General features: G+C 39.1%; 1 protein-coding gene across 1 annotated transcript in view; it reads left to right on the forward strand.

Moving 5' to 3' along the window:
• The window catches only part of fras1 (Fraser extracellular matrix complex subunit 1), a 214,319-nt gene that overhangs the window by 68,865 nt on the left and 119,192 nt on the right, over window positions 1-26,262 (forward strand). Inside the window, exons 3-13 of the mRNA XM_068311677.1 lie at window positions 3,978-4,085; window positions 10,063-10,155; window positions 11,526-11,685; window positions 13,081-13,214; window positions 13,673-13,756; window positions 13,879-13,980; window positions 15,399-15,590; window positions 17,051-17,140; window positions 18,700-18,847; window positions 23,866-24,009; window positions 25,729-25,875. Of these exons, the coding sequence (XP_068167778.1) occupies window positions 3,978-4,085; window positions 10,063-10,155; window positions 11,526-11,685; window positions 13,081-13,214; window positions 13,673-13,756; window positions 13,879-13,980; window positions 15,399-15,590; window positions 17,051-17,140; window positions 18,700-18,847; window positions 23,866-24,009; window positions 25,729-25,875 (1,402 nt within the window). The remainder of the gene's footprint in view (window positions 1-3,977; window positions 4,086-10,062; window positions 10,156-11,525; window positions 11,686-13,080; window positions 13,215-13,672; window positions 13,757-13,878; window positions 13,981-15,398; window positions 15,591-17,050; window positions 17,141-18,699; window positions 18,848-23,865; window positions 24,010-25,728; window positions 25,876-26,262) is intronic.

Here is a 26,262-nt window from a genome sequence, read left to right on the forward strand (position 1 = left end):
TATACTGTGTGTATATATACATATATGTATGACACCCAATATAACAATGTTTACATTAATTTTCAAAATTTGAGACTCATGCACAAAGAGAAAGAAAATAAAGTTTCTGATGTGTATCTGTTGCATTATATTTCGGTTTTAGTTTACCTGATGGAGCTTTTTTAAATCAGTAATGTTAGAAAAATTTCACAGAAATGTCTTTCAATTTCACTGAAATTTCATGCTCATTAATTGATAAACAAAACTGCCGCTTTATTTTCTCTCTTTCACTCAATGATTTCCCTTGGATTTATTTTTGATTAATTTTCAAGATGAGAATTACTCTGCAGCTTTGAGTTTTGCTGTTCTGGTCTAATTGGAAATAACTTCCCATTTTAAGTTTGCTTTGAACCTCTTCGCCCTAACAGGAAAATCTCATGAAACTTTATCTGATCAAGAGAAGACTGCCACCAGTCAGAGCACAACTGAGCTGTAATCACATTGATAGCTGAAATGTTAATCATTGGGATCCAATACTGGCCTCACACAGTAATTTTAGACCTACCCTTTAAGTTCAGACAGGGTCAGAAGGAGGTATGACTAGTCCTTTCTTAATTCAAACACGGGTAGGGGGGTATTGGTGTGCTCCGTCTGACAAGCTGATCTCACTATATCCTGTGAATTTCTCCTTGCAGTCAGAACACATCCCCTAGAAACAGTTCCTGTCACAGTGCTGATGTTTAGAGTGGTGCACCTCTAAGTGCCTGGCACAGAGAATTTACGTTTGTATCTACCAAATTACTTTGAGCTCGATGAATACTTTTTATTTGTCTGATTTGACTACTGCAAATTAGAGGAAACAACTTCATTTGAGTTAAATGTTTGCAAAAAACATTCAGGATCTACCCTACCTGTGACTCTGAACTCCTCAACGACTTTGCGTCTCTGAATCTGAAACATTTTCAACTCAGGCTGAAACTCTTCATCTCTCTCCCTGGAGAGAATTTGCATCTTTTCTTTGACTTTCTGTTCATTCACCTTCACACTAGTGTTTTATGTTCTATCTTAGTGTGTGTCAAGGAAGGTGCAGAGAACAAAGGGGACCTTTCCCCATCAGTTATTTAAACTTTTTCTGCAGTGCTGTCCAAGCAGACTGCTTGTGGCTCATTAACATAACGTAAGCATTATTTATGTACTCTTAAAGTTGCACTGTTGTGGGATCGCTTTTAACATACAAATCTGAAAACACACAAACACTGTGTATCTAATTCAGACCTGAAATGTGATGAGCTGTAATTTTCTTTTATTGCCGTTGTGACATAAAGCTCACGAGCAGTTCTGATTGGATTGTTTAAATCATGCAATAGCTCATCTTGGGCCATACATCACAAACATCGTGGTCTGTATCCTATATACTTGACTGTAGACATTAAATTTAAGAATATAGTCATGTAAACTAATGGTTCACTATTAAATTGCATGTACAAATCCAAAGCAGGAATGGATGTTTCTTCATTTCACAGAAATCATTCTGAGTTGCTGTAATGCTTGCAGTTGGTGTAGCTGTCAAGGACTCCTGGAAACCTTCTACATCTCAGCTCTAAGCTCTAATAGGAGTCATTTAGTTGTCCTTATGACAGAAATGTCAAACTGAAGGAAGTTTGTCAAGTTTTATTCATTCTTTATTATTCATTTAAAATGTTCATTCTAAGATATGATGAGGAGACTTTGAATAATAACTGCGATTAAATCAAAATGGTGTCAAATTAAGGTGAGACTTAAATGTAGTTTTAAATACAAAGAAAATCTAAGGATTTTTTCTTTCTAAATGAATGCAAGTATTTAAATAATTGAACAGAGTTCCTCTTCTGCCCAGACTGAGGCTGGACTCCATCCCCTCGGGGTCAGGCGTATCATCAGCCCATCTCACATCTCCAGGTGGAGTGGAAGGGAAAGATAGTGAACGATGACAAAACATGATGAAGCCAGAGGAAACTGTGGTGGAGATCAGGGTCTGTTCTGACCCGCTTTGAGCTCCTGATGTGGGTATAGGGGCAATAATTGTGGAAAGGTTGAAGGTGGATGTCAAGAGTTTGAGATATTAATTTCTACATCAACTCGTTTAGTTTTATTGGACAGTTAGTCCTTGTCAGTAGTCATAGATGGTGGGTGTCTGTTCTTTTTAGTTACAGGGGACAATAGATCACTTGGGGAAGATACAGCTTGGGAAAGATGACACCCACATTCTCATTAAGGCTGAAGGTCAAACCTTCTCCTCTTCCTTCTTTCTGAGCTCGAACATAAATGTGTGCTGAGATTTCCCATGGCGCATTTGGCCTTACATAAAACTCATTACACATCTGGCCACAGCTGTGCAGCGATGCAAATATACAAACAATTAAAACACACACACACACACACACACACACACGCACACACACAGCTCTTTCAATCTTATTAGGGAATGATCATTTACATGAACTTTACAGGGTTTACATGAATGACAATGCATAGTACGTTGGATGAATGACTGATTTTATTTACGAATACACACATGCAGGTACATCTTACTTTAAAAATATGACTTTTAGTTTATCATTTCATGCAAAGTCCTTTTTTCTTATTTGTTATAAATTTCATAAAACAAATAAAGTTGTATGGATTCTATCATTTCATTTATTTGGCAAACAAAACCTTATGAAATTGTCTGGATCCTTTTAACAGTGTCACTTTACCTTAGGACTCCAGCTCATTGGGGTTGTTGAAGAGGTGTTCTCTGTGCCAGTGGCATTTTGTCTTCTTTTTACCACCTGTATTTGTCACCCTTGTTAATAAATGGTTATATCACACTCAAAAAGAGTTTCACTTCATTGTTTTTTTCTGTACACCAATAAACTATATCCAAAATGGCATTTAATATTGGAAGTTGAATTTCAGATTTTCCTTTTCACACTTGAGAATAACAAGGTGGTCGCTGTCACACATTCACTTAAGGACAGCTCCAGGCAAAAATGTAATCCCTGCTACTGTACATTATCTTATATTATTTTTTATTAGGGCATGTGGAACATCAGGTTGTTACCTTAGGCAAAATTTTCTATTAAAATGTCTGATTTTTGTCTCTAATGGAGGAAATTTTCCTCATCACCCTGTCCTTAAGCTAAGGATTTATGGGCTATAACATGGTATATCTGAGCATGGGCATCCACAGGAATATTGATTTTGTTTTGGCCTTAAACTAGCCACAAGGCATTGTCAGCCCAGTGTTGTGAGCTATTGACAAATAACAGACATTTTATAGGGCGCGGATTAACTGGCTGAAGTGGTCCTAAGCCCTTCTGACTTTGTGGTGTTCGCTGTGCTGCTCAAGGCTTTTAATCAACCCTAAATGGTTTCCCTTCGTATGCAGCAGAAGTTCTTTGTGTTTTACAGCCTTAACAATTGAGGAAGTTAAGAGCCCAGCATCTGAGATGACTTTCTTATGGGGTAAACTGGAACATTAAAACCTCACTCAGACATTATTGACCCCAGAGAGACCATAGAAACTGCTAGAAAGCATAAAAGCAGTTCTGATTTCCCTTTATATGAATTTAATTTATATAGCCTCTAAAATCCGTTATGTTACGATCTATTTCATATTCCTGTTCTATATCTGTAATGTAAGATTTCTAAAGACAAAATTTAATTTGAAAAGTTAGACAGTCAAACCAAAAGATGTTTTGGAAATGGAAATGCTGATGGCCGATTACCTGCAAATCTCAAGGGAACTGTATTTTTTAACAATTCATAAAAAGTACAAATGTAGCATTTCAACCCACATAAAATAAACGTTATCAGTTTCTTAATATGCACAGGCAGATATTTAGCTACCATCATAATGATGACATGTGGGTGTGTGTTACGATAACTGAGCTGAGAGAGTTATTATCTTTTTGATAAATTTAATCAAGGCTTACATTGGTAGTGTTTCATGTGTGTTTATTGCTTTGTGTTGACAGAACAACACGTCATGGAGGCCACAGTCTTGTCAGGAGTGTACCTGTTACAGCGATGTGGCCATCTGCAGACCCACCTACTGCCCCAACCCACAGTGTGACTTCCAGAAGGTAGGACTTTTGACAAAAAACAGTTTTGGTGTTAGGTTATTAGGATAAAAAAATACACAGACATGTCCTCGGTAAGACCACAGCCAACATCCTGTTTGTTTTGTTAATAAATTGTCCCGGCATTGCTTGTGGCACTGAGCCTGAAACTTGTTTTTTCCCTTCATTTTATTTATTGAGCAGATAAATTTTGAAAAGCAAAGATTACTACAATTTATTATACCTCTATAATTTTGCGTAAAAGACTTTTCCTGAACTGCTGAGCAAGCAAAAAGCAAAAAAAGTGTGTATAAAATAATAATCAAAATGATATATAAATTTATCATGAGTCAATCAATCGGTTTTTATTTGTAAAGTGCTTAATCACATCAACGGACATTTATTTCAAAGCGCTTTTCCCATTTGCAGAAATGGGACAAGGGGGTTTTTCTTTGGGGAAAAAACTCCCTCATAGAGGAAGAAACTCCGGGCAGGACCCACACTCTGGAGCGTGGTCATCTGCCTTGACTGGTTGGGTGGAGAAAGAATACGATGGGGATACACATAGGGCAAGGAAAACAGAGAGAGAATGGCAGATATGGTAGATAGATATGTCTGTTCTTATGGTTAGAGAGGAATATTGATCCAAGCACCTAATTGGGGACGGGAATGTTAGGCTATACGTTTCCTGAAAAAGAAACATTTTATAGGCTTAAACAATAAATATATTGGTTAAAGGGTGTTGAGGGTGGAGCTACTAGGCAAGGGGCCAAGAGGAAGACCAAAGAGAAGGTGAATGGACATAGAGAGGAAGACATGAAGTCACTGGTGTTCGAGAGGAGGATGCAGATGATAGGCTGACATGGAAACGGATGACATGCTGTGACGACCACTAATGGGACAAGCAGAATTTCAGATCCTCATTAAAAGATGTAATTAATCGCTCATCTTTGTGAGTTTCTCTTAGAAGTGCCAACGAATAAGGAACAGGGAAGACAGGGAAGTCTGCTGATTGCACTACATATTGACAAGAACTCAGGGACTCTAAGTTCCAGGCTCCTTTTTGGCTCATTTGAATTCACGGGGAGGAGGGTGTGTATTTTCTGAACTTGTTTACTCCATCTCTTTGGCTCGGTCTCCCTGTGTTTCTTTTTGCATTGTCTTTCAGCATCCACTCTGATGGCTAGCTGGCCAATACTAATTAATAATTAGTGATCATGATCACCAAGATGTATCCCCCCAATTAGATAACCCTTATCATCTGACTCCCCTCACCAATACTTTATCATCTGCCTCTCTTACTGCTGGGCCATGATACCATGACCTATAAGCTTCAGTTTAATATGTCCTCCACATGATTCCTCCTGGTGGTGTTTTCTGAAATCTGTCTCTAGACATCACTGGAATGTCTTATAGCTGTCATGATATTCCAAATATTCTTCTACAATATATCTGAAGATTTTCAATTAAAATTTTGGTTGCGGTTGATTGTTGTGTTTCTCTTATGATTTTAATTTAGCGCATACAGTTGATACCAATAAGTAGTAAATGATGCCCATATGACTACTCAAGTGTTTCATTTCTGTATGGCACATATGAATGTTAAAGCATTAAAGAAAACACAATTTCTTTCATGGATCATTTGGCACATGGTTACAGCTCAGATTTTTCTTTCTTTATGAATTGAAAAAATGAAGCCACAAAACTAACAAAAAAATGTTGTCACATCATTTAGTCATAAGTTATTGTATATCCTTTTTCCCACACTTTCAGTTTGACGGTTTATATTTCTTATAGCGCATATATAGATTTAGAGATGATTATTTTCCATATCAGGAATGACAACAGCAAGAATAATCTGTTGTCTTGCAATGGAATTAAATCACTGGAGTGCTGAACAATGCAGCACTCCAGTGATAAATGAACTCTGTTCTTCCTGAGTTCGAACCTTTTCCTCATTATTTTTAGGAGTACAGCCTCACTTTGGATCAAATATCTTACACCACAGCCACAGTTTGGTTATTGTCTTTGGAAAAAAAACAAAACAAAAAACTAGAGGGGCCAAATAGAAATTGGATGAAAACATTAGGAGGACAGACAGCCTGAATAAAAGCACCTGAGGTTTTACATTGTAGAGAGATGGACTTGTCAGATGCTGTCAGATATCAGTCAGTGGCCATCTTTCTTCTTATGTCTTTATCAAGATGTTATGTTTGTACATGATTCATGATTAGAGAACAAAGTTAGGTATCTGTGTATTCATGACAGACTAACTGCTTGATTCAAAGCTCACTTTCCATCTCATTTTCCCACATGAAGTGCTGTTTATACATTTATTTATCACATGACTGCCTGTTCAATTGTGATTTATCTTCTGATGCTGATTTGTTATGCCTCCAGTCAGGTTCTCTTCTTCAATGGGTACAAAACTCTTTCTGAAGCTCAGAGATGTTTTTTTCTCCCCTTACCCAAATCCTGTTCCATTTATTTTATATGTACAAACAACACATTAATAGATTCCTAGCTTTTACTACTGTCCTATCTGGTTCCTTGTTGACATTCAGCCCCAGTTGTGGGACCGCATGCAGAATCTGCTTTATAACAAAAACAGTACCAACGAGGCAGTCAGAGACTAAAACATTCCGCGACTTACCCTGACCTGTTTTCAGGGTAGGTCAGGGTACCCTGAAAGTAGTACCTAACTAGTGCATAGACTAGTGCATATGGAGGAGGCCAATGTGAGTGAGACCATAGATCAAATGTAGTGCATATGTAACCCTGGCCCAGTCCTGGTTAGCAGATACTGGGCATTAGAGACATGTGTTTCTACTTCTGTTAAATCAGCATTTGTTTGGGCCAGTACATCAAAAGATTCTACATTTGTTAGAGGGCTGAGCATTTAAGGGTTAATGAGTGAGCAACACAAAGAAGACTCGGGACCAAAAGATAAATTTATAGAGAACTGAATGTATTACATTGAGGAAAATAAAATAAAACTGAAAATAGAAATTAGAGGAGGACAATGAACATATTTAAGGCGCACCAAGAAGGAGCTGCCTGCCACTCTACCTCCCCTGCATGCCTACAGGCCCCCTTGTGTGTGTGTGTGTGTGATACAGGGGCCTGTACTCACAAATATATATGTATGCATGCGTTTGAATCATTAGCTAGAGTGTGCATTCTTAATTTCCCTTCGGGGATCAAAACAGTATATTAAAAAAAAAAAAATTAAATTAAAAAAATTAAAATGAACACAGCTGTTAACAGCTTGGTAAATTGTGTGCAAAAGAAAACACTACCTAATCAGGCTAGTGGTCAACCTTTGTTTTATCTATTATGACTATTTATACTCAATGTTTATAAAACTAATTAATTTTTTCATTAAACCTCAGAGTATGATTCTCTTTCAATTACAACCTCACAAAATGGAATGGTTTTCACCTGTTGGTATTTAAACCTTCCCTTTTAGACTCAAAAATATACAATATATGCCATATCTTTTCACCCTTGCACAAGGTTACCTCTACTTTTTATTGAAATGTTGTTACAGTCAACCAAACAAAACATTCCCTTATATCAGGATAGGATTAAGGATTAATCTTGTTTCTAAAAAAGAACTTATTTTAACCAGTAGTCAAAATGTTGTGTAATGGCTTTTTTACCATAACAATTACCTTAAATGAAATGTCAACTGAATGCTCAAACATCAAGTATCAGTCAGTCATCAAATAAAATGATGATTAAACTCTGTCTTCTTTCCCCTTTTTGATTATCAGTCCAGTGGAATGACCAATATGTCAATGAATTTATCCAATCAGTATTTGCAATTTTCAGTCCTACCACTGTTGCAGATCAGAGGCTTCCTACAGCTGAAATCCACTTCTCAAAAGAGCCTGCCTAAAATAGGCCAACATTATAGTTACTCTCATGTATTCACATTCACTATTCAATTAACTGCTTATTCATATTCAGTCAGTAAATCGCATAGATATCTAATCTTCAACAATACATGAAATCATAACGTTTGAGGAGCATTTCACACATTACATGGGATTAAATCACTCACCAGCACAGATCAAGTTTAAGTTCTCATAAAGGGCATGGATCATCATTACTCGTTTCAATCCATCCAGGTGACATAGGAACAGAACACTTAACATTTTTAATCACTAATTCACGTAACAGCCAAACATGATGTCAATGTGTGTAGCCACTACACCGCTGCTAGCGCACATGTTGGGTGAAAAGTAGGTCAATTGTCAATTAAAATTTACGTGAGTTTCTCCCAGGATCAAAGCTCACAAACTTTGTATTTGGATCAATCAATTACAAAACGGGAGTCTCTTCCTTTGATCAATGTGTGTGTCTCTTACAAACTTTCCAGCGTTATTCAACAAGTAATCACTCTCCAGAAAACGCAACAGGTCTCCCCTCTCCTTTCGATAGAAAGCGGGAGCTTCTACAACAACATGACGCTCTGTTGGCCCACTCCTGCAGTAAGCAGAGCTCTGATTGGACAGTGGAATCCTGCACTGATCCCAGATCTGTTCCCATGTCACCAGCAACTTTACACTTCAAAATAAAACACTCTTCGAAATAAAACACCTTCACCTTAATTGAATCTAATTTGAGGCATGCGTGAGTTATTTGCTTTATTACTTTTATACAAATAACAATGCATTGATGATCCCATTTTAATATTAATTAGTAGGGCTTGGTAACATGGGTTACACATAGGTAGATCAGAGCACTATCACTAGTCTATGCACTAGTCAGGTAATACTTTCAGGTATATCAAAGCACTAGCTGTGATCTATGGTCTTACTCACACTGGCCTTCTCCCTCATCTTTCTATATTATCCGGTTCCTGAGTACAAAAGTTGAAATTTGACCGTGACCTACTTTTCTCAAGGTCAAGGTCATCATCTCACTTTCATCCTCTTTGCTGCCCGAGTAATGTACTTTTTGGTTCATCTTTCCATCTGCCACGGTTGCAAACATATTTGGTGGACAAATGAACGATCAAACGAATGAACAAACTCCCAAACACTGACAATCATAATACATCACTGCTTTGAAGCGGGATGTAACAATGCAGTCAGAGACTGCAACATCCCACGACACCCCTGAATTCAAAATTTTACCCTGACCTACTTTCATAGATCAAAGCACTAGCTCTATTTGGTGAACTTACAGACAGACGAACGGACGGACAAACACACGAACACTGACCATTACAATACATCACCGCTTTGAGGTGGGATGTAATAAATATTTACGTGTAGACATTATATTTTGACTACTCAAAATTTATTCAGACATCTGTAGTAACATTATTTTATAAAATTATTTTTTAACAGTAAGATACTGGATACTTGCAATTGCATTTCTAATATGTACAGGAACCATTTTAATATTTTAGATACGCCCCAGTCTTTTTTGGATATGAGGTCATCTCATTTCCCATTTGGTGATACCAAGATATCAAGAAGCCATTTCAGACATGTCAACACTTTCACCGGTGGAAATGTCATATCTAAAATGCAACTCTAACTAGTTCTGAAGGGAATCATAGATATCCCAAATGTAATAATTACAGTTATGAATACCATTTCCATTGCCATCAGTTATATTTGTATTCCAAATATCTGAAATTACTTTCTTTCTAGCTGAGGTTTAGCCAACAAATCATTTATTCTGATTTATCAAGACTCGGATAAACTATATGAAATGTCATTTCTGATATCCTTATTATATGAAAATGTAACCACCCACAAAGAAAATTCCAGTTGTAAGAAGTTATATATTGATAATGTCATCAAATAAATTTGATTTATTATAGGTTCTACTAGTATAATTGCTGGATATAATCCCCCTTCTCTATTTCCTTTGAATCCCACCTGAACTGATGTACATTAAAATGTTTTGTTATAATATGTGTGTGTTCACACAGTTTTTCCATAACTTATATAGGCACTCATGGTTGCGTATCTCTTCAAAGGGTGAGAGTTTGAGGATTCCCGCTAACAAGTGTTGCCCGGAATGCGCCGCTTCATCCCAGGGTTCCTGCAAGCATGAAGGAGTCATTTATGGAGTAAGTGGAAGTTGTTGCAATTTGCTACCCCTGAAGCTTTTTATTGCAATTCTGTAATACAACACACAAAACAGAGAAGCCCACCTACAATACAGTATATTATCTACGGGTTCCACTTGATGGAGGGCAGCTCAGTGTCTTGCAGTCTTTTATCTCCCCAGGTTCTCACCAATGGCTAAAATCCAATCTCAGTTTTACTCATCTCTTGTCTTTTGGCCTGGAAACCCCGTCCTCTCTCTGATCCACAGCTGATGTGCTAGACCAATATCACCATGGACTGAATTTAATTCATAGAAAGCAGCAAAGACAGGCTGAAAGAGTAGAGAGAGAGGATGGAATGCAGCCAAAAACCCCAGGCTGGATTCTGTCCAGTGCAGTGGGGATCTGGCTCTACATGTCATACCAGGACATCTCAACTGAAACATGGTCCAGCTCGGAGATTCCTCTGGCATCACTCCGCTGGTGAAACAGCTCCTTCTTCACAGCATCCACACCATTGCTCCTTTGACAGGAGGAGGTGTTTTCCCACATCACAATGGAGGTAGACTTTGTGATGCTGGATGCTTATATAGCCTATGTAAACAATGCTTTTTGGAATACAATATTAAGGGTTTTAATTCCGCCTAACATCTACCAGTAGTGGATCTGAGAGAGTCAGCACCCTGAGCAGTCGTCTTTTTATCAAATTCTGTCAGAATTCTATGATTCACTGTTTCATACCTGAACCATGAAATAATTGTTGTTGTTTCAAGAGTAATTCTCCATTGAAAATCCATCTAATAACACAATTTATTTCATGCAGGCTAAAGAAGTCATTGCTGCATGTTTCTCAGCCTGACACATCAAAAACAAGTGAAGCCAGCTGCTCAGGCTCTGCCATTCAGACTGTAGGCAACACTGACATGCTGATATCTCATTTAGAGTCAAAGAACCACACTGAACTCATTTATCCATAAGCGGATGTATAAGAGACGGATCTCGAACTCTATTTAACACTCAGATGGTTGTGTAACGATGGATTCCATTAATCCAGTTCTGTCAGTCAGGAAGCAGAAACATCTTGTCAAGCTCACTCTTTGCCTCTAGCAGGTGGACCCATTTTTAATGTTGCAGTCTGCTCTGTTGAAACAACTGAACGTTATAAATTTGGCATATCAGTAATCAAATTTGAAGGTAATGTATTTTGAAGATAACGTTGACTTACACCCCCTTATTTTAATACCCTCTCAACCCCCCATCCATAAAGCTGTACTGTCATTTAAGATTAAAATTTTCTGAGTACACAGTCAGTAGAACAGCTTTCCCATACTGCCTTTTTCTTTCCTGGTGGGTTGTGTGACTGCGTGTGATTGACTGTCTGCTTCCCACAGCATGACAGCCAGTGGGCTCCCACGCCCTGCACCCAGTGTGTTTGCTCCAGAGGGAGTGTATCCTGTGACGTTCGCCCGTGCCCACCTCTCACCTGCCCTGTGGACCAGAGGCTGTTCACCAAAACAGGAGAGTGTTGCCCCAAGTGTGGCCGCAATGGAGGTGAGGATATCAGTTTTTACACAGCTTTTTTCACTTAACTACCAATTCCATACTTTTTTGTTTTCACATATCAGGCTCTGAATATGAGCTCAAACATGCTGAATATTTTTTCTTCTTCTTTTTTTTGGTATTGTAAAATAAAATAGCAGTAAGTCTTCGTAGAATGGAGTGTTAATGGATGTGATTTTGCTGCATTCAAGCAGCTTTAATTAGACAACATCAATGAACTGCAATTTTACTCAAATGATTGGAAACCTGATTGATTATGGGTTTTGCGCAACTGCATCTGGTTGTGCACTCCTATAAAATGGAAAAACCATATGTCACTGTTGTGATTTTACTTTCTACTCAGAAAAGACGCTAGTGAAGAAACAAAGTGCTACAGTGTACACAGTGCATAAGCACTTAAGAACTACTCAATTCACTCCCAGAATCCATGGAGAGGGATGCTGTTTCGATGGCATTGGACTGTTTGCAAGTGTGCCTGACCTTCAAAAGGAATGGTACTCTGGCTGTAGAAAACACATGCGTAGATTAAATGATTAAAAACAACCCCCTTACACCTTATATCTTACCTTAAATCCAGATTACACCTCTTGCTGTAAACCTGGCAAGAGGTACTTAAGTCACAACCACAACCAAGTTACAACCAGTCACAACCGTTTAAATTGGACCCTAAATGTGCTGCAGCTGACAGCCCAGAGAGCTTCATAAATGCCTCATATGAGCTCCCGTCCTCCCTTCCTCACTTCCTTTTCCATAAATTAGAGCTTTTGCTCTCTTCAAGTCTTTAATGTGTTTGGTGTTAGCTCTCTTATCCAACTCCTCCTGACTGACAGAGGATGAAGCTACTACAGAAATGGTGCAGCAACACACTGAATAACTCCAGATCATCGACACAAGAGAAACTGACTTCTTAAATAAATAACAGTTATTCTGTTCAATGAAACATTTTTTCTCTGGATGCGTACCCATGATGTATGCTGTTTTGCCCTGTAGAAATACATTTGCATCCCTGAAAATCTTATATTCAGCAGTGTTGTCACATTTATTATTTAGCAATTCCTGGTGTGAGATCACTCAGGTGCGCGGGTCCCACGAGTCGCAGTGTGTGGCGTCGTATCCTATCAGAGAGGATGTTGTCATTAAAGACCCTGAGCTTTTAGAGTGCGCAGAGCATAAAGGGTAGAGCTGAAAAGTTAATCAGGACCATAATGATGTCTTGGAGCTGGAATGATGCGTCCCAATGGTTAGCGTCTAATTAGTCACTGAGTTTTTTTTCCTCATTGTAAATCAATGATCGTGAGGGCAAATAATGCTTGAATAGTCAGCTCATTACCTAGCACCCATTTTCCCAGGTTTCTCATTTTATATTAATCTTTGTGTGTGTTTCAGAATCTTGCTCCTGGCAGGGGAATGTGTTCAGAGATGGTGAAGAGTGGAAACCCAGCCACTGTTCCAGATGTGTCTGCACCAACGGGGAGGTCCAGTGTTCGGTTGCAGAGTGCCAGCAAGTTGCCTGCAAGCCAGTGAGTTTTTAGAAATATAGAGAATATTTTTTATTATGGTCACACTGGCAGCTGGGATGACTCTATTTCTGTTCCTCTGTACTTTGTTCAGATTCAGAAGGCCAAATTAATTACCAGACTCTCCCTTCAATATTCGATCCAATTGTTAAGGCATGAAACACCAAACTGACACAGTTACACTGTATTTGCCCAGAAATCCACAGTCAAAGAAAATACATCCATTTCCTATCTATTTCCTCTTTATAGACTGGAAATAGAAGTCATCCATATAGAAATATAAGACAAGATAAGACAATTGTTTTCTTTCCGGTTCCATCCATTATGGTTGATTCAGTGCTGGGCTTCTCATAAATCCTCTTTTTACAATAAAGTTAAATGTAATAATAAGCACTGCAGCTTATCTGATTCAGCTGGTTCTGTTAATGAATTATCAACACAAAAAACTTTTTTTCTTTCAGCATGAGAACCTAGTGATCCAACCGGGCCAGTGCTGTCCTCAGTGCACGACAAACCCCTGTCTGTCTGCCGGCAAACAGCATCAGGTAGGTAGTCAGTGAGCGATAGTGTGTGTGTGTGTGTGTGTGTGTGTTTGTGTGCGTGTACGTGCGTGTGTGTGCTTGCTTGAGGATGGTCTAAGTGTCTGTATCTGTGTATATCTTGGCAGCACGGCGAGCAGTGGCAGAAGAATGCTTGCACCACGTGTGTGTGTGACCGGGGTCAGTCTAAATGTCACACACACACCTGTCGGTCAGTCACCTGTGAAAAGGTAAATTTTCTCACACATACACATACACCCACTGTATTCATGATTTTCACATTTCAGCTAGATGTTCTTCTTCTTCTGCACTTTATTTTTTATAGAAAATAAGGTTTGGGGGAACAGTCTAAACACTGGTAGCATCATCCTTTTAAATTATGTTTTTTTAGTTTTCATTCAGTCATTTATTCATCTGCAAAGCCACTTCTTCTGCCATTGCGGGTCGCGGGGGGCTGGACCCAATCCAAGTTGACAAACGGCCGTGAGGCAGGGGACACTCTGGCTGTGAAGCCAGTGCACCGCGGAGCCACATGTAGACACACAGACAAACACGCACGCACACACTGACACCTATGGACAATTTGGAATCATCAATCCAGCAGAAGTGCATGTTTTTGGAGGTGGGAGGAAGCCGGAGAAGCTGTAGAGAACCTAGGAACACACGGGGAGAACATGCGAACGCCGCACAGAGCGGGACTTGAACCAGGAACCGCGTTGCTGTGCGGCAACAGATGATGACTTAGTGTTAGTCTAGAAAGATGAAACAAAGATGAAACAAAAAGCACATTACTCGGGCGGCAAAGGGGATGAAAGTGAGTGTTAGTGTTAGTGTCCTGATTTCCTCTGATATCGTCAGACACCTAACAGACACTAATCTAAAGTGCAGAATTCAGACTTCATTTTCTTTTATTAAAACCGAGAAGACAAAATGCTTGGAGGAACAACTTATCAGGCTCTTGTTCTAAAGTCAGTAGAAACCTTTTTTGAAGCATTTTGCTTTGTCACACAAAGTTCCTATCCCATTAAACCTTTAACTGAAACTTCAAGTAAAAATATTCACAGCTCTCAGCGTGGCTGAGGGTGTTTTAACAACCCATTCCCTCCACTGAAGATAGTAGAAAAAAAAAATGAGGCGGCAATGCAAAAGAGGATCTCAGTGGATTCCATGCCTTTAAACCACCACTCGGAAATTCAAGGAGAAAAAAGGATGAGCTAATTATTTTCTCAACACTCTGTTAATAAATGTTGATGCAATTTCAATAGACTTTGATATCACTGCCTTAATACAATATACGTATACAGTAGAGCTAAATGAATTTTCTGTAATGATGAATTACCTTCAAGTGATACAGAGGATCTGAAATGTTCATATGTGGATGAAACATCTGGCCCAAACTCTTTTTATTTTGAAATAATAATGGAACACACTGTCCATTGTTGTTTCATCCAGCTCTGCTCACACACACACACACACACACACACACACACGCACGCACGCACACACGCACGCGCACACACACACACACACACACACACAAGCCACATGTTCAGGAGCTTGTTTCTTTTCTCACACCTCATTTTTATTCCTTCCCTCCCACCATAATAGAGAACACACAACCTGAACTTCCTGTGCTACTTCCTTTCAGGGTCAGACCAAAGTGAAGCGTGCTGGTCAATGCTGTGACGAATGTGCCACTGCCAAAGGAAGCTGTTTGTATGAGGGAGTGGTGCGTTACCATGGTGACATGTGGAACGGCACAGGTTGCGAGTTTTGCTCATGTAACCGTGGTCAGGTCGTCTGCCGTAGGGCCGAGTGCGCACGCCTGAGGTGCCCACAGGTGAGCCTGAAAGAAAAAGATGGAAACTTATCTTGTCCTGATCTCACTGTCAAAACCAGCTGTTTCCTCAAACTATTATTGGATAAATTCAGCTTTATTACTCGAGTGTGAAACATCATCTATAGATCACAGTGGTCGCTATCAAGTAGGCTGAACTCTCCTGCAGATTTCAATACCACCTCAATGCTATGATACCATAAAAAATAATAAGATGTCACAGTAACTTCTGTTCTTCAGTCCGTGTCATTTGCTGGATCAAAATATGCCACTTCCACAGGTCTGATGTTATTATCTTCATCGGTATTTAAGAGTGACTACACATAGTGTTTGGGGGCGGCATTGGAGACGTGATGATCATTTGAGGTTGCGAGGTTGGCTGCTTCCATCACCGATAATTCACTCAGTTTAGATGAAGCAGATTGAAATACAAGATGAAACCATAATGATGTCTGTGGTCTGAGCACAGCAGCAATAAATAAATAGAAATAACACCGCAGAAAATATTAACCCTGTCCCGAAGTTCACACTAAAATTAAAGAGCCGTAGTCTGGCAGTGGACATCAACAATATGATTTACCCTCTTGCTACATTTGGTCTACATCACCCTCATGTGTCATTTGGAAGCTTTTGACTCACTGCATCATACATTTAATTGTAACATAAAATAAACAGAACAGAAGCAGCAACAGGAAGGCGGTATAGACCCCGGATGTGACCCAGTTCATCGCAGGGTCCCATAATTAATTTTAACCCTGAAAATAGCCAACTCTGGATTCAGTGCCACAGCTTACTCATCATTTCTTGAAATCCAGAGTAAAGCAGATTTGAAAATATGTTGATGTTACTTGCCATGACCCAATCAGCCCTCTCTTATCATATGTAGTAAGTGGTTTTTGTCAGCTGTAAGTAGCATCATCAACATTCATCCTCCTCTGGATCGACTAAGGTCACCCTGCTGTGAAGATTTTTCTACACACGGGTTTTAGCCTGTGTGTAGAAAAATAAAGGGAGCTTAGTGGTTTATTGACAAATGTGGATCAATGCATGGATGGAGGTGGTTATGATTCGTAATAGTAGTACCTGCGCTGGAAATACTTTTAGGAGGTCTTAGCATTCTGTTGTATTAGCTGCTTAATACTTTTGTATTTCAGTCTAGACGTTTTTAATCTTTTGATTCTACATCCTGGGTTTTAAAGGTTGTAAAGAGACTTCTGATTTTTGAACCTTATTCTGCTGTATCTGAACTAATTTAGGTTCTTAATGACTAGAATCCCCCCCCCCCCCCCCCCCCCAAAATCACACATGACTAAATTTGTCCAATTTTATATTTATTTCACTGTCAATAAATTGTATGTATTACATGTACCGGAAATTACCCACACTGCACTGCTTCTACGGGTGAAATGTATCTTAATGAATGGCAGAAAATAAAATTTTAATCTTTTTTTCCCCAAAATTAGGGATCAGAGGTCATTCACCTACCAGGAAAGTGCTGCCCAGAGTGTTCTTCTGTGAAACCCTCCTGTGTATTCAAAGGAAAATCCTACGAGGTACTTCTGCCACATATCAAGATTTGACCTTGTGTTTGTACATAGAAATTAGAGAAAATCCAATAGTGAAGAGATCTAAACTGTGTTCGTAAGTCACATGCCACAGGGCTTCTGTAAACCCTCCTTCACAAGAAGAAAACGGAAAGTGGCGTCAAGTGCACTCCACTGCAGAGGAGGCTTCTACACAAACAAACAATATATCAGTATTGAGCTGGATATAAGTGTACAGTCACAACACAAAGAATGAAATTTGCAATGAGACAATTCAATACAAGAGCTAAATGTGTGTTTAAGACTCACATTTAGCTCAAAATAAGGTGACAACCTTATTTTGGGCTGTTTAACCTTTAAAAAGTATCTATTACACATTGTTTTGCATCACCTTCATTATTTATAGGCCACTTCTTGAATCCAGAAAGCAACAACTTTAATTTTTCACATTCTCAGCCGGAGGGGAAATGCTGCAAGATGGTCAGCCAAGCCTGAGGCTCAGAGTTCTTGTAGAGAGTGCTATTATCCTTTCCAACAGACTTTTCTTTATCTCCCTGAGGAATCCATCCCACCAGTAGACAAGATATTGCATTCGCATCCCACACCTACAATATATCAATATATGCAGGTCTCATTTCCAATGTATTCAAAAGTCAAGTTTATGACTCAATGATTCCTGATTTAATTTCTCTTGTCGAGAAATAGATCCAGCATTTTAATTCTCTCTAAAGCCACTACAAACCTCTATTAGTTACTTTTCTGTTTGAGTACACATTAAAATCAAATATAACTCTCAGAGCGTAAAGACTCCTGTAAGGTTGTGCACAGACATGACATTACTGCTGACTTCTATAAACAGCTAAACTATTCCCTTAAATTTAGGTGATTTTATGCTCTAGCTTCTAACTATTCCTCAGCTTTTACACAACCACACTGGTGAAGCAAGCCATTAGTTACTTCTGGAGCTGCAGTCTAACTTTCCTTTTTAGCTCAAGGATGGAAGTTCTATACTCGTCTTTGTCCTTCGTTCCAAATGGTTTGTGAATGCCAGTCATGCGATAAAAACAGGCTTGTGACACTTTACATTTTCTGACGATGAAGATATGGTGTTGGTTTTACATTTATTGTCGTCCTTGTGAGCCTTGACCTGCTATCATGTTATTCAGAAAATGATGCTGTGATTCATATAAAACATGTCACTTTTACAATAAAACTATTTTTTTATGTGGTGTTTGTGCGGTTTGACTGACTGCCTGTCCTTGAAGGGCCTCAGTCAGTTCACTCTGTCTGCTTTGAAAGGGAGTATAAAAGTCATGACTGTCAGGCTTGTGTTGTTACTGACATATATTACCTTTTAGCATTGACCTGATGTATTCTGACGTCTGTGGCTTTCTTTTTAGTAATTCAGCCCTGACAAAGTGTGTAAATCTGCTTTTTCAGTGATGTCAATCCAATGATTGTAAAACATAATCACTCTGTCTGATGAAGACTTACACCTCTGCATCTGTCTGTTCCCCCCTCTCTCCTCCTCATGCATTCCTTCTCTGGACATTTCCGTTCTCTGTCAGGACTTGGCTCAATGGTTGGACAACTCTTGTCGGGAGTGTGAATGTCGCGATGCCCAGGTGACTTGTTATCTGCGATCCTGCCCCACCTGCCCCCAGGGCACCCTGGCTATCATCCGGGAAGGCAGATGCTGCCCTGAATGTCATCAAGGTAGGTTGATGGGGTAGATGCTGAGTATGCTGTGTGTGTATGTGTGTGTGTGTGTGTGTGTGTGTGTGTGTGTGTGTGTGTGTGTGTGTGTGTGTGTGTGTGTGTGTGTGTCTGCTGTGGTTGGTAAACATTGCTGTGTGATTCTAGTCCTTCTTCACATCATTGATAAAACACTTATCATAAATTAGTCAATGTTTTGGTCTTGTATGTTTGTATTTGTGAATTGTTAAAGAAAAATCCTAGTTATCCTTGAGTTGATGGAAGCATTGGTTGAGCTGCTCTTTGTGTTGAAGCACATTATTCAGATTGAATCAATAAAACCTTCATTGGTTTCAACTTTAACTTTAATTTAAAGTTTATTTTGATTCATATTTAATTGAAATTGGCATTGTGATCCTTTATTTGCTCCTGTTTATATTTATCTACCGTTATATTTATCTATCTATCTATCATCGTATCACAAGCGAAGGAAAACTCTGATAAAGTGTCGTTCACATGTTTTCCAGTGCAAAAGCAGTTATGACTGATATCCGACGAGCAGTAAATCTGATGATGTTGTTTCATTGAAATTCTGATTTGTTTTTGCAGAAGATGAATGGAAGTAACCATGAAATGATGAATATGCCTGCAAGTGTCTGCATTGTACTCTGCAACCTACAGTATGTTACAATGATTGCAGAGATTCCTCCTCCTCATCTAACGGTAGCATAGAAATTCTGACAGTTCTGTTCTATCTGGTTGTGTACAACACAGATTAAGAGAAATGTTATCAGGGGTTTTTTTCCAGGTTAAAACACTTGCTAATTTTAAAATTACATTACATGTTTAAGATTAGTCGTGATTCAGACCCATAACCCTTTATGTTGTTCCAAAAACAAAAGGACAATATGCCTGAAATTTCCTGTTGCAATGATAGTGTTTTAGACTGATGTTGGGTCCATCACAGGGTCCAGTCACTCCTCTGTACTGAAGGGTGGTATGTTTCGATCTTTACTTCATCCTTGAGGTGTATCAAGTGTTAGCTGATGGAGTCATGATGGACAAAGCTGAGTGAAGATAAATGAAATAGAAGGTCCTTCAATGAAGACTTATTTGTCTCAAAGGAGCTATTTCTGGGAACCACTAGTATAAAAAACTTTTTAGAATCTAATCCCAAACTCTTTGCAGAGGAGGTCATATCAGCCATCATCCTCTTCCAAACTTCATCATCCACCTCTCCTCTGCTGCTTCCACTTTCTAAAGAAGCTGTAATGTTGCAGAGAAACATGTCAGAGCTGTCACTTTTACATACTGCACACGCTGCACATGTGATAATGTCAATGTGTGTGTGTGTCATTGTGTGTGAATACATGCTCGGAATGACTCATGCGTGTTATCAAATGTGCCTGAGTGAATAATTTAGACGTGTTTGTGTGCGTTCTATATTTGCAGTCACATTTCGCTGCTCTGGTATCTGTCATCACCTCCCAGCCTGTGTTAATGTGTGCTTGTGCAGTAATGCAATTAGTGCACCCATAATGCACCATAATGCATACATGCATGTCTGAACAGTGATTCAAGCATGGTTTAGCGGCTTCACAGACACATACATACTAACAGAGGGAAACAGACACATGTTGACTCATCGGCTTGTATTAGTGAGACTGCCTGACCGTGGATTGGATTTTCCAACTGTGGTTAATATTTGTCTAAAAATAGAGGCAGAAATAAAGCGTTTTGTTCTCTTTTATTCCCAAACTGTGACTCCTCCTCTAAGCCTATTTATCACAACTGTCTGTGTGCCCGGAGGTCAGCAGCCTCTCCTCTCATTGGACAGTTCACACCTGAGAACTGCAGCCAGAAGCTGTGCTGCTTTCACATCTCATGTGACCGGCTTTAGAAATGAACCTTCACACTGTACACACTGGTGTGCAGTGTGAAGTATGAAACACTGGTTTCATAAGGGCATGTGCAGTGAATGAGTGCTAACTGGTTTTCAAAAGTATTTAATGAGCTTTTTAAACTGTGGCGTGATTCCAGGTGTTTCAATCTTGTTATTTTTTAATAAATGCTAATATATTTTCCATTCATCAGGATGTAATCATTCCTTCTAGAAACACTCAGATCAGGCTACTCTTAACTATCTAGTTATATGTGGGTATATTTGTGGCTTGTCAGAGTTAATTTAAATTCTACTTTATAAAAGCTGTATTAGTCAAACAGTATTTTTAAAAAAAATATTTATCATCTTAATATTTTGGGTAATATAATCATCTGCATGATGAAAGTGCTTTATTTAAAACTCTATTTGTTGAAGGATTGATAAACACTTCTCTGAAATAGGACTGGTTTTCTTTTAAATTTAATTTCCATAAATGTGTGCGTTTGACACGGTAATTTCCTCATGACATTATAATTTCACCTGAGAAATAAATTAAATGGGTATTTATTTTTATTTGGGAAGTTGTTGTCTTAAAGACAGAAGCTATGACTGAATATTTGGCAGTGACCTGCGTTGGTGAATTACTTAGCAGTGCAGTGCTTAGTGGGCATCAGGCTTTGAAATCGTCACAAATCACCAGCCAAATCCTGGTAAATTTTGAGTGTGGATGGTTAGCTCACTTATTCTCTGTGGCAGGTAGCCAGCCTCGGACGTCAAGCTTCTGATGACTTTCTAATTCGCAGGTCAATTTACTTTCCTGATATTGGGGAACAAAATAAAAACCTGTCAAATGATCACCCATCTGTGTTTTCTCATCACACATTTGTCTTAATCAGGCAGCTCCGTGCAGTTAATCACACCTGAAGCCACACCTCAGGATCAGCTACTCTGCTCTTACTTTTGCTGTTAAGCATAGCTTCAGTTTTTAATTTTGTGCTTCAGGGACTCTCTCTTGCTATACACACACGAGGAAATTAAAATGCAGCGTTTCACCCTCAAGGCAGCCTTCTGTAAACACTGGCTTGAATGAAAGCACGTGAATACTCAACTTGCTGTAATGTGAAAAAAAAAATCCAATCATGATTCACTCTCAGCTGTCAAGGCAAGCAAAATGATCTAGCAGCTAGTCAGGTGGAGTTTGTATGAAAATGTACTCATTTGTTTTAGGCTGTTGAATATTCACGATTGAATTGTTTGGGAGACATCACATTTGATACAGGATGAATGCAGAAAGGAAGAATTCTGCAGTGGACTCAGAAATGCCATGGATTGGTACATTACTGTTAACTGAAGCATTGAATGGAAAGATAAACACCTGGTTGATACTCACATTATTCTATGAGCCTGTCGGCGGAGCAGAACATAGAGTACTAACTATCTCAATATCCCACTTTTCTCACTCTATTTTCTCCTCTTTACACCTCTTTCTCTGTAAGGGGGAAAAACATGGTGGCAGGATGAAAAGTAAGGCTTGGTGAAAGAGAGCGTGAATGTGGAGGAGAAGATGAAGCTGTGAAGGAGAAAGACGACAGATAAATGTAATAATGGGAGGCAGCAGTATGAGAAAAAAGAGGAATGGAGATACTCAGAACAGTATGTTCTGGTTAGCTGACAGGCTTATTTGCCAATGGGGCTGAAGTCTCATCTCCTTTTTTTCTTCCATTCTTATCAACTCCTTTCACCACCACGGTTCCCTCTCTCTCTGCCTTGCATTTTGTTTTTCTTCAGTGTCTTCTGTGTGCTGCAGTTGTCACATTTAGCAGATCCCTCTGTCATGGTTTTAAAGCACCAAGGACTGTATTTATCCAATATGCTCATAATGAATGAAGTAGTCAGCATGCAATCAAATACAAGCAGACTCATATTGTTTGACAAAGGTGCTGCCTGTCATCATTTTTTCCACAACCCAGCTTGTCATCCTCAGTTCCGTAATGTCAGATGACACATTTAATTTCTGAAACATGTATTTTAGTTTTGAAACAAAGAAACAAAGGATCCACAAAGACATCACAGACTTCAAGTGGTTCATGCTGAAGCTTTGTGACGTTTTCCTCCATATTGTTTCATATATTAACTGTATTTAATGATGGGTTTCTGCTGCTTCTCTTCATAATAAACCAGAGAGAAAAACAGACTATCTATAACTTCGGAACTCCACTAGTTTAGAAATGGAACTTTCATGAACCCAAAAGAAATAAGGCTTACACTTGTCAGTCAAAAAAAAAAGTTTCTTCAGAATGAAAATGTGATTTTTATGTCTTTATTACAATTTAATAATAATAAGTTAATAAGTTGCTCATTATAAACGCAGTTGACACGAGGATCTTCATATATATAACGTACCTTCGATCATTTTATATCATTTTTATTATATTCCTAATTATTCAGGAGACCCTAAAAAACATCATGTGTTTAATTTTTATGTTATGTGTCTTTTTCCTGCAAGTTCATTATAAAACTTAGCAATGTATGCTTCCCTCATTGTTTAAATAAGTATTTTAAAAAAAATTTTTTTTACTCATTGATTATTTTTCTATGGAGAAATCCTTTGACCAATAAGAGCTCTTTTGGGTAAATACTCAAAACTTAATCTGTAAGTGAATGTTTGTGCCCCGTCAATGATATAAAATCTGAATGATTTTATATCACTGCAACTCCTGAATCACACAACAAAAATGAATTTAGAGTGCATTTGATGGACAAATTAAAGATCAAGGCTTGTGCTCATGAGTTTCTGGTAAAAGGTCTTACCAACTGGGAACCAGTGCGGGCAGGAAAAGCACTTCACTGCACTCTAAAAAAATAAAATGCAGCAGTGGAGCTGCAGGCTGACAGTAGAACACTGAGGATGTACTCAAACCTCCCAGGAGGAACACGTCTTCATCACAGAACTCCTTCAGCATCACGAACACAGTCTGATTGTGGAATCAGATATACTGGATGGAGTGTGTTTGGAAATGTAATTATAGTGTGTGTGTGTGTGTGTGTGTGTGTGTGTGTGTGTGTTTCCTTTCATTATCTGTGTTTTACTGTTGATATAAATGTTTAAAACCGTATTTCACTGAAATCATAATACAGTCTCATTTTCCCCCCCCAGTTCATTGCCATGACGACTGCCTGACATGTTCAGGAACGCCTGACCATTGCGACAGCTGCAGGGACCCAGAGGCCTTCCTCCACATTGGTCGCTGTCTGTCCGTCTGTCCAGATGGCTACTATGCTGAAAGAGGATTATGTTTAGGTAGGACTGTCTTTTTATTACACACAAACACACACACACACACACACACACACACACACACACACACACACACACACACACACACACACACACACACACACACACACACACACACACACTGCCTTACTGGTGGTGTGTCTTATTTATTCATACATGGGTGTATGTGCCCATTCATGGTCACATTAGCCTGAAACCCGCCTCACCACTCTGACCGGGCGCTGACCCGTGGCAGACACAGACTTCTCAGTATTTCACTGCAGTGAATTTCTACCATCGCATTGACCTGTTCCCCTAGTGGGACATTTACAGCCCTCAGCTATTCATGAAGCAGTGAACACCCAACACCCCGACACTTAAAACTGTCAGTCACAGACACAGGTAATAACCTTGAAGTCCAGTCGCTAATGCTGCTACTTTTGAACTGTCCTACACACTTCATCAGCTCTACAGCTGTCAGATCAGCTACACACTTCAACTGGTGAATTTGTCTGATTCTTACACGTTCAAATTTCTGGTTGTTTTTTTTCCCTTGGGGAATTTATTTGCCTCAAAATAAAGTTCCAAGTCTGAACTCTTACGGTTGATAAGATCATATTTCCGCCAAAGTCTCTCATCCTTTTTGTTCACATATCTTTTCATCTTTCCTTCTTGACATATTGTTCTCGGAGAGCTCGCCAATCTCCTTTTTTTCCCAAGGTTTTTTTCCCTTACTCTCTATTGCCATCTTTTCTTTTCTAATCTTGATCACGATCCTGATCTTTCCTTGTTGTGTTTTCACATCTTCACTTCCTCTCCTGTCTTTCTTCATCTATTTCACCCTGAGAGGGAGGTTGTGAGTTTCTGAGAGGATAATCTTGAGATTTCTCATTCAAGTCTCCCCACTGGATTTTTCCCCTGCTCTGTATCTGCTGGTTTGGGATTGTGTTTATGGAAAAGTCTATTAGAACCTTTTCCCCATTTCTCTGTCGAAAATATTTTGTCTCCACAAGTACATCGCAAGCTATATTAAATCTGTTCATTTTCTTTAATGCGGTCTTCTTACCACTTTTCTCAAAACTTTTATATATATTTTAGATTTCTATAACTTCATATCTTTTGTGTGGAATGGCAAATCAATCAAAACTTGTTTGCTGCTCACAAAACTTTGGAAAACAAGTAGGTGCAAGAGATACTGTATAATCCAATTTCAAACATCAAAAACACAGTTGGCGATAATAAAGATAAAATGTAGAATCTTCTGCTTTGCAGCATCTGTGTTTTGCTGCCACCCTGTATCCTAAAAAGTTGTTGCTTCATTGGGAACTCCACAATATATCATTTTAAAGGGCTTCTGACAAAAATCCCACAGAAAGAAATTAGAGCCATCTGTCTCGTGTGGGCCGCAGCACTGGTCTGCATTGATGTACCACTGCTACAGAGAAGAACGACAGAACAATCTTTATAGCCCAGGAGGGAATTTTACTGCCTCTTTAGTCACAATCTTGTGCTTTTCTCCTGAGAATATTTGCATAGCAATTAGTTGATCAGATATAGTTTATTCCCTTTTGTATGTGTCCACTTAAAATGTCTGCAACATTTGTGTTGAAATCTGTCTCCTACTCATTTGGGCTTCGTCTAAGGCCACCAGTTTCCTGTCAGATTGTATGTACATCTCTGCCAGCACTAGATACCTCAAACCAACTACATCAAGCAATCATTAACTCCTTGTTCTCCACACAGCCTGCCCTTCATCATGTGCAACCTGCTCCAGTCGGCTGGACTGTCAGTCTTGTGGCCCCCAGCTGCCCCTTCTGAGTGCTGAGAGCAGCCAGTGCCTGGCTTCCTGTCCACCTGGTTCCTACCGGCAGGACCAGACACACTGCCGCAGTGAGTATCACAGCAAGACACATGACTTAATGTGCTATTGTGGAGCTAAAACAATCTGGAGGTATATTCTGACAAAGTATACAAAATATGACGACACAAAAAGGTGGATTTCAGCAGACATTCCCTGATGCGTATAAACACAGACGGATGGGCTTGTGTGTGCTCCTCTGATCATTTTCCTCTGTTCTGTTGTCCTTTCCATCTTTTCTATTCCTTGGTATCTTAAAGGTTTTTTTTCCCTCTCTGTATGTTGTCTTATCCCATTCTTTGGATTTGCAAATAATCTGTCTCATATTTCTGAAAAGTAAGTCAAACTCTTTATACTTATCAATCAGCTGGTCCACAGTTGGAGACTTATGTGGACTGGTCCAGTGTGTCTGAGTGGAT

Source organism: Antennarius striatus, chromosome 3, assembly GCF_040054535.1.
Source record: "Antennarius striatus isolate MH-2024 chromosome 3, ASM4005453v1, whole genome shotgun sequence".
NCBI classification, from domain to species: domain Eukaryota; kingdom Metazoa; phylum Chordata; class Actinopteri; order Lophiiformes; family Antennariidae; genus Antennarius; species Antennarius striatus.